We start from the raw sequence: 10113 nt of genomic DNA, 5'->3' as shown, positions 1-10113 counted from the left end.
CATTCTGATTTACATTGACCATGTAAAATACAAAAGAATGTTAGGGAGAAACAACTCCTTCTATTCAATTCAACCAAGTTTACTATCCCATCGTCAGGCACTTGTGATTAATTAACCATTTTTACCTGTCCCATTAATATCTTTTCAATGTAATTGTTTGAACATATGGTCAAAAATGGAATACTTTTCATGCCAGGAGATAGTCATAGATTAATACATGTACTTTTTAAATATGATACGTCATTGTATTTATCATTTGATCTAAATTTCACACTCACTTTCTATTAGTTTTATTACAGAAGAAATAATCTAAAAGCAAATAATGAAGTAAGAGAAACATAGTAAATCATGTGTACTGATGCAAGAAGTTTGGAATTTTCCCTATGTATGTAGGAAGGACTGAAACATTTAACCAGAGAATACAAGATTTGTATCAAAGATAAGGCTTTCTAGGTCCCTGCTTGAAATCATATCCCCCAAAAGATTTGATTTCCCAATCATGTTCAAACATGTTTGGAAGACTTTTTTTCTTGTACATGCCATCATTTGCATTAATTTGCTTTTTTTTAAAAAAACATTGCAGAATATTTAAAGTTAGTGTACAATTTATATATTACAATATATAGATGGATGATGTCAAATAAATGACACCATACTGGTAGTGTGTAAACATTACTACCTTTGGGAAAGACAGATCTAGGAAGCCAAAAGGGAAAGACGTGGGACAACGTTTTGGTGGATGAGAAAGAAAAATCCCACACCTGCTTAAGGCTCTGCAGGCCGATACAAAGCCGATCACACTATTCTGACACACTGTAAGATCTTCCTCTATATCACATTGGTTCATGTCTTAATTAAATAATTCCATCTAAACTATTTTTGAAATTTTTGCACAATATGATTTTAAGATGTAAAAATTGTCGTCCAAAAGGTTAAGTGCCAAACTTGCATAGCATCTGTATATCACAATTAGGAAAAAAGGCTGAAGTAAAAGTAAAGACACCTTTATTGGTTCAAGGTAATGAAGGAGAAAGTCAGCATGTTAGCATGAGAGTCTAGTTAGTAAACAAAACTTTCTTAATCATGTAGCACAATATAAAATATTTCATCCTCATGTCCCAAGTATGTTGATTGAAAAATACATGGCATCAGTTATTAAAAATATGATTTCATTTACAATCACAATTTCACATGTCAGCAGGAAAATTTGCCATGGTAGTATGATTGTCAACACATTGATAAACAATCAATTACATGGGTCGCTACATCTGTTCATTTATTTCCTGAACATGTCATGGATGTATGATATAATAACTCTTGGCTACAAAAGTTAACTAAATTTAAACATCTACATGTTCTGAATTGTGAGACATGTTTTTGTAATAATGTGTAATTTTCAAACGAAATAATCATAGTTTTTTTATTAAAGGATATTTTCCTACTATAATGAAAAAATCTCATCTTTGCAGAAATTTTCAGTAGTTCTTTCCATAAATCTACAACCATTTCATACTTAGGAAGCCTCTGTTTTCATCAAATGGTTACTTAACTACAGGTATCGATAGTCTGTTGCTGTAACTCTTTGTAAACTTGGACTGGTTCTTTATCAAGTTACCACCAGGTATAGCCACCTCCCTTTACTCCAGTGAACCAGTCTGCACTTTGTTGAGTTCCTACCACAGTGTGACCCTGCATTACAGCAAGCTGAGCTGCATTGGGAGCAACACCTGGTGGAGGTGGCTGAAAATAATTTTAGAAGTCAATACTAAATTTATACATTATAATTTTATTCTTCTTTCATTTTCACCAAATTTATACATTATCTTTTTAAAGGTCATTCATAAGCAAGTGTAAGAGAAGTTAACTTCAACAAATGACTTAGAAATCTGTAGCATAAATAATACTTCTTTATTTTCTCTTTTCCCTTACAATCTGACAAATCCATATATCTCATGACTTGGTTCTATTCCATTTATAAAGAAATGGTATTTTGAAAAGGCACATTCATATAAAAGCAATCGTAATGTCCTAAACAAGAACATGCATCAAATATATCTCAGTGCAGTAATTTACAAAAAAAGTCATACATATTGGTAGTTGGAAATTTCTCCATAAAATTAGAAACCCTAATCCATTTGGACCACCTTGGCTGTTTCTACAACTGGATTGCCTGTAGGACTGGCCAAAATATTACAAGTTAAAAAATACATCAATGCATTCACAACTTCTCGGTCAATCCTAGTTTCTTAAATAACCCATGAAAGGCACATAAAGGTCTTGTGAAAATGTATCCACCATAATATCTGGAATACTTTCTGAGCTAAGTTGAATATAAGATCTGCTGTAGTGTAGACATAAATACTGATGAATAAAGGGCAATAACTCCATAATAAATGGACCTGACAAGACAAAACCTTATAAAGTCAGTAATTTACCCTCCTAAATCTGACACAGCGACTGGCTACTTTATATTGCCCCCCGTTACCCCACTCAGGGAACACTGCCAACCCCATTACTTAAAATTCATTGGTATTTTACTATTCCAAATTGATCCTGAGCTATACTGGTTACTATGATAAGATCATATTAGGATAGCATGTTAATTAACAAGGGTCATAACTCTATCCAAGATAGAGCTGACATGACAAAACCCATGAAAGGCATAAAAAGATCTTGAGAAAATGTATCAACCATACTGCAACTATTTGGACCACCTTGGATTTTGACTGCCAGTACGACTTGTCAAAATTTTGCAAATTAAAAAATATATCCATGCATTCAAAATATCTTGGTCAATCCTAGTTTCTTAAATAACCCATGAAAGGCACTATAAGTCTTGAGAAAATGCATCCACCATATTTTTGCACCATAATATCCCGAGCTGGATATAAGATCTGATGTAGTGTAGATATGATATTGATGGACAAAGGGCAATAATGTTATAATTGGACTTGACAAGACAAAAATGTATAAAGGCATCTATATGCGACAAGAAATTCATCTACCAAATGGCATCCAAATATGTGCAAGGAATGTAGCGGTATACTGTTTACGAGATACATGACTGGACAGACAAATGGACAGATTGATGGATGAAAAAAGAGATACGTAAACTGTGACATACGTAAACTTGCAGATAGGCAATGAACCAAAAATATGTGCACCAACTGCGTTTTCTCAATCTTCAAGTGCACACACAGTATATAGTTCCGCTTCTCCCATCGTGTTTATGTGCAAATCATTATTATTACATTTATCATGATGTTAAAGTTTCATCAAAGTTGCCCTTCACCATAATGTCAAAGCCATATGTAGCCTTGTAAAACTCAACTTACAGAAAAAATGACATACATAGAGGCCCCAGGAATGTAACCCTTATGTATCTCGGGGAGTACCTGTACTGGGTTCAATATCTCATTACTTAAATGCCTAATGTCTTGTTACATCTCACTTTTTTGGGGTAAATTGGCTACCCTTTGTTCAACCATTCATATGGAAAGAATGCTTAACTCACAACATAGCTAATGGGAAGATAACTCTTATAGTACAAACGATACATACATTGAGCTAACCCTGCCAAATTGACCCTAATATTGTTCGATTTTTAATATCACGGTGCAATCATTATATCTAAAATGATTGCATCTCTTGCGGCATACCATGATTATCATGATGCATACCATGGTTATCATGATGCATATTGTGATTATCATGCTGCACACCATGATCATCATGTTGCATACTCTGATTATCATGCTGCATACCATGATGATCATGCTGCATCTGTCAATCATCATGTTGCATACTGTGATTATGATGCATCAAATCATGATCATGTTGCATACTTTGATTATCATGCTGCATACCATGATCATCAAGCTGCATATTGTTATCATGCTGCATACTGTGATTACCATGATCATGCTGCATACTATGATCATCATGCTGCATACTGTGATTATTATGCTGCACACCATGATCATGTTGCATATTGTGATTATAATGCTGCATATTGTGATTAATATGCTGCACACCAAGATCATCATGCTGCATACCGTGATCATCATGCTGCATAGTGTGATCATCATGCTGCATAGTGTGATCATCATGCTGCATACTATGATTTTCATGCTGACAGATGTCAGATCTTACTTACAAAATATTTATTACAGATCACAACTCACAGGTATCCTGGGTTGTGCAATGCCATCAAACCGAGCACCTGCATCAAAAGCATTGCGTGCCATCATAATGTGTTGCTGCTGGGGAGGTATTGCTTGCTGGGCACACTGAAACTAACAACAGATGAGTCGTGACTGGTTAAGGACAAGCATCTGATATATAGAATAGAAAGTAGTTCCTTTATGAGTGCAATATGAAGTTGCGTGTGTTCAGTATCATAAAATATTGAACGATTCTGACAATGCAAAGTTAACAGAGAAAAAAAATGAGCATATAATAATCTTTGACTCATATGACTCCTCTTTAAAAAGCCTTTGAAAACGAAAGATTATTATTGGGCAGACACAATGTTAGCTGTCTTAGTTATCAGTTTATTTACTGCTTCAAGTGTTAGGCCACAAGTGTCTGAAACTCCATCAGTGTAGCTAAAAAATGTCAGAACATCTGCGAATGAAATATACATACATATATATACAAACAGAGTTTCTTTCTTCTTCGATATTCTGACATTTTCTTCCTAGAGTGACAGTTTGAAAGGAGCACGGTTAGCCTATTCCTATGAGTAGTGTAAATTTTGCTTCCAAAATCACCTTTTAATTGTTACAGTCTAAATAGTTTCAGGTTTTCACAATGATATTTTAGTCACATCTAGCAAGGTGCCAACTTTTCACTGTATTACCACGCTCAGTTAATGTCAAATGATCAGATCTTTCCTCCTTACTAGTTGACGATCTTTCCATCTCACCAACTTTCCTAAAGAAATCAGTTCTCTTTTGTTTCAACATAATTCACAGCTGTTGTGCTTTAGTTATTTCTCTAATAGCAATTGCAACACCTCAACAGCTTAAGCAGGTCTAGATCACAAGGCGCCTTCTACTCAAACAATAATTTCTATAAGTATGTAAGGGAATGAAATCATGATCAAAAGACATCAATTTTATCTTAATGGATTCTTTTTCTTATGTGTTCTATAAAGTGCATGTCTCTTCATCATTTTTGCAAGAAATCCATTATCCCATGGCCTGGCAACATCTCTGAACCAACGTGTATTGTAATTTCCATGCAGTGAACTATGAACAAATCACAAATCAATCATACCTGAAGTGCAATAGCTATCAGGGAACCTGGCTAGCAGTGTGCAAAACCAAAAAATTCTATCTTCCAGTATGTCCAATAACTCTGAAACCCTACAAGACATCTACATAATTATGTAGTTCTTACATTAAGTGTATATGAAATAAAATTAAGAAAATAAAAATAATTTTTTTATAGATAAAATATAGAAGATGAAGAAGTTAAATTTCAACACAGCAGGCGTTACCACATGGTTTAAAAATATCAACACAGCAGGCGTTACCACATGGTTTAAAAATTTCAACACAGCAGGCGTTACCACATGGTTTAAAAATATCAACAGAGCAGGCGTTACCACGTGGTTTAAAAATTTCAACACAGCAGGCGTTACCACATGGTTTAAACATTTCAACACAGCAGGCGTTACCACATTGTTTAAAAATATCAACACAGTAGGCGGGAACGGCCTTAGCACACTTGGGGCCCGATTTGGAAAATTTTGGAGGGGCTCCCTGTGAACATGGCATTTGGAAATAAACTTTTAAACATGTATTATATTACAATGAACTTAAAATTTTCTTCCATCACTTTAAAATTACTTTCTCTCTAGAGATATGTTTTTAAAAAATTACAAACGCACAGAACCTGTTATGATATAAGCTTATATACCAAATCTAATAAAAATCTGAACCAGAAGTCCAGTCACCAGTTTTCACATGCCCAGGCAATCAGATGCAAGATTATCTCATTGAGAGATCTCTCCAGTACAAGCTTACATTTCTGTACAGAAATATGGCTTCTAGTAATGAGTACACTTCAGCTGAACTGAAGGACTTTAACTTGAGAATCTCACTCATCTGATATATAAAAAATGCTGTGTGTGTGTGTGTGTGTGTGTGTGTGTGTGTTTGTGTGTGTGTGCTTTGGACTTTTAACACAGCTTTAACAATTTTTAAGTCATATCGCTATGATGTGTACACATGACAGTTATCTAGCACTGGGACATAATGCCGCAGACATGTAGCATGATGTCTCACCCAGTCACATTATCCTGACACCAGGCTGACCAGTCCTAACATAACCTCTTAATGCTGAGTGCCAAGTGAGGCAGCAATTAGTACCATTTTATAAGTCTTTGGTATGACTTTGCCGTGGTTTGAACCCCAAACCTCATGCATCTGAGGTGGATGCTCAAACCATTCTAGTTCCAAACCCTATGCAGCTCAATGGCGTGTTGTTGTCTCTTAACTTGACATACTCACATTGGCATGTGATATCATTTCCAGCTTGTATTCAGAAGAATGTGAATATTCCTTTTTATTTTCCTATGTTTATTAATAACACTTTTCAAGGGGCTTATTTTCCCTTTCGTCTTAAACATGAATCACTTGCATGACGCCATTTTGAAGAAAATTCTATGATCATGCAGATGCTTCGCATGAACAAATAGGTGTAGTTTAAAGCGTCTGATGTGCTGCTGTAAAGTTAGTCTCGTTCCCTGACCAATTTCACTACTTCTAATATAAAACCCAGATCTAAATAAAACCCCGATGAACAAATTTTCCAGATTTTTCGGCAATGATCATTTTCCCGTAGTTTTTGCTTTTATGCCTTAAGTCCGTATTTTAAGGGTAATTTACATAAGACTTGCATCAAAATCGTAAGAGTTGGCAGATCTGAAATGGTGCAGGATTATTAATTACTATCTGAATGACCTGGCTTGACTTGGCTGCAACTGCCTCTACACTGAATGACCTTGTGTATGGCTGTGCTGACAAACATCAACAAATTATGCACTACTTCAATTCTGATAATATACAATAACTGTAAAATGCCAGCAACCAGTGACACAAGCCATGGGCAATGATCCACTATTCTCCTTTATCACCTATGGCAGCCTTGTTATTCATGAATATACATAAAACTGCTTCACTGATTAATGTGAGTACAGGTAAAAATTTGACACCACTGAGGCACAGCATGACCTTTCATGCCATACGAAAGTTCAAAGTTTTTCTTTCAAACAGTCGCTTATCGATCAATACAAAGGGTATCTTAATTTGTGTGTGACATTGTGTTTATCAATCAGTACAAAGGGTATTTTAATTTATGCTTGGGACAGCATGCTTATCAATCAATACAAAGGGAATTTTAATTTATGTGTGGGACATCAAGTTTATCAATCAATACAAAGAGTATTTTATGTGTGTGACATTGTGCTTATCGATTAATACAAGGGGTATTTTAATTTATGTGCGAGACATCATGCTTATCAATCAATATAAAGGGTATTTTATGTGTGGGACATCATGCTTACCAATCAATACAAAGGGTATCATAATTTATGTGTGGGACATCGTGCTTATCAATCATTACAAAGGGTATTTTAATTTATGTGTGGGACACCGTGCTTATCGATCAATACAAAGGGTATTTTATGTGTGTGACACTGTACTTATCAATCAATACAAAGGGTATTTTATGTGTGGGACATCATGCTTACCGATCAATATAAAGGGTATTTTAATTTATGTGTGACAATGTGCTTATCGACCAGTACAAAGGGTGTTTTAATTTATGTGGGACATCATGCTTATCAATCAATACAAAGGGTATTTTAATTTATGTGGGACACTGTGCTTATCGATCAATACAAAGGGTATTTTATGTGTGTGACACTGTGCTTATGAATCAATACAATGGGTATTTTAATTTATGTGTGAGACATCATGCTTATCAATCAATACAAAGAGTATTTTATGTGTGGGACATCATGCTTATCGATCAATACAAAGGGTATTTTATGTGTGGGACATCATGATTATCGACCAATACAAAAGGTATTTTAATTTATGTGTGAGACAGCATGCTTATCAATCAATATAAATGGTATTTAAATTTATGTGTGGGACATCATGCTTATCAATCAATACAAAGGGTATTTTAATTTATGTGTGGGACACCGTGCTTATCGATCAATACAAAAGGTATTTTATGTGTGTGACATTCTTATCGATCAACACAAAGGATATTGTATGTGTGGGACATCATGCTTATAAATCAATACAAAGGGTATTTTAATTTGTGTGTGGGACATCATGCTTATCGATCAACAGAAAGGGTGTTTTATCTGTGGGACATCAATCAATACAAAGGGTATTTTAATTTGTGTGGGACATCATGCTCATCAATCAATACAAAGAGTATTTTATGTGTGTGACATCATGCTTATCAATCAATACAAAGAGTATTTTATGTGTGTGACATCATGCTTATCGATCAATACAAAGAGTATTTTATGTGTGTGACATCATGCTTATCGATCAATACAAAGGGTATTTTATGTGTGTGACATCTTGCTTATCAATCAATACAAAGAGTATTTTATGTGTGGGACATCATACTTATCGATCAATACCAAGAGTATTTTATGTGTGTGACATCATGCTTATCAATCAATACAAAGGGTATCTTAATTTATGTGTGTGACATCATGCTTATCAATCAATACAAAGGGTATTTTATGTGTGTGACATCATGCTTATCAATCAATACAAAGGGTATCTTAATTTATGTGTGTGACATCATGCTTATCGATCAATACAAAGAGTATTTTATGTGTGAGACCTCATGCTTATCAATCAATACAAAGGGTATTTTAATTTATGTGTGGGACATCATGCTTATCAATCAATACAAAGGGTATTTTATGTGTGGGACATTGTGCTTGTTGAATTGTCTAATTATGTGAAAAACTAGGAAATCTCATCACAGGCAGCAAAAGGTGATAAATGTGCACATCAGATTGTTGCCATGTAATGCAACCAACTACTCCCAAAATGTAACCTTTATGTTGATTTCTTACCGCTGTATATGGAGGAGGGGGTCCTTGAGGGGGAATGCTGGCATATGCTTGATATGCGGCTCCATACATTGGTGGTGCACCAGTCATGGGTTGAGCCATTAATGGCATCCCTGGGAAAGAAAATGTTTCAAGAATATTCACATAATAATGATCATTATTCACTAAATAATACTCATTACAAATTATTTTTAAATGTATTTGATACACGTACAGTACTACCCCTCTTGAAAGGCACCTCTCTAAAGAGGCCACTTATGATCAGAGGTCACCATTCATAACACCAAAATAACACATTTTGTTTTACAATCCCCCCACCATCATGTGCCAGACCATTTGTGATGGCAAGTTTCCAATGATGATGAGATGGCCTCTCAAGAGACAAACTACTGCATATAAAAAAATGTTGTATGGTTTAACACCATTTTCAGCACAAGATAGGCTATACATGGCGGCCAGTATAAATGGTGGAGGAAGAACCCAAGAAAACCCCAGAAAGTACCACCAACCCAAGAGAAGTTACTGGCAATCTTTCTCACATACCCATATTGGCCGAGCCCGTGACTCGAACCCACGCAGACAGGTGAAATGGATGGCAGCTATCCATAATGTTAAGTGCTTTAGACCACTCCACAATTCGGAGCCCCGAAGAAAAAAAAGATTATTACATAGAGAGACATACAGCAAAACAGACTAACTACAACTGAATCTGCCTCAAATATCACCTTCATCATTCAATCACATGACTTAACCAGCCACGTTTTTAAACCACCAACAAAGTTTTTAAAAACAAAACCGGTATCAAAGGCACACCTTTTGCAGAGATCAGATTTCCTTTCCTGTCATAGCAGCCAAAAGTTTAAATGTAATGCTATGAAAAAACTTTACACATTTTCAAACAGTCTTGTTGCTGTTATAAGGTTTAATGCCATTTTTCAGCACAAGATAGGCTACACATGGCAGCCAGTATAAATGGTGGAGGAAGAACCTGGGAA

The 10113-nt window shown here is 35.2% G+C and overlaps 1 protein-coding gene across 1 annotated transcript; it reads right to left on the bottom strand.

The window, feature by feature from the left end:
• Positions 1 to 1149: 1149 nt before the first annotated feature.
• On the bottom strand, positions 1150 to 9227 carry LOC149791973 (DAZ-associated protein 2-like). The gene is made up of 3 exons (XM_089969308.1): positions 9122 to 9227; positions 4185 to 4289; positions 1150 to 1740 (listed from the first exon to the last, which is right to left on the bottom strand). Exons 1-3 carry the CDS (start codon positions 9218 to 9220, stop codon positions 1612 to 1614), a joined length of 333 nt encoding a protein of 110 aa, XP_089825434.1. The 5' UTR covers positions 9221 to 9227; the 3' UTR covers positions 1150 to 1611.
• Between the last annotated feature and the right edge of the window lie 886 nt (positions 9228 to 10113).

This window comes from Sinohyriopsis cumingii, chromosome 9, assembly GCF_028554795.1.
Source record: "Sinohyriopsis cumingii isolate HCF-2022 chromosome 9, ASM2855479v2, whole genome shotgun sequence".
Lineage (NCBI taxonomy): Eukaryota > Metazoa > Mollusca > Bivalvia > Unionida > Unionidae > Sinohyriopsis > Sinohyriopsis cumingii.
This window is presented reverse-complemented; position numbering and strand designations above follow the sequence as displayed.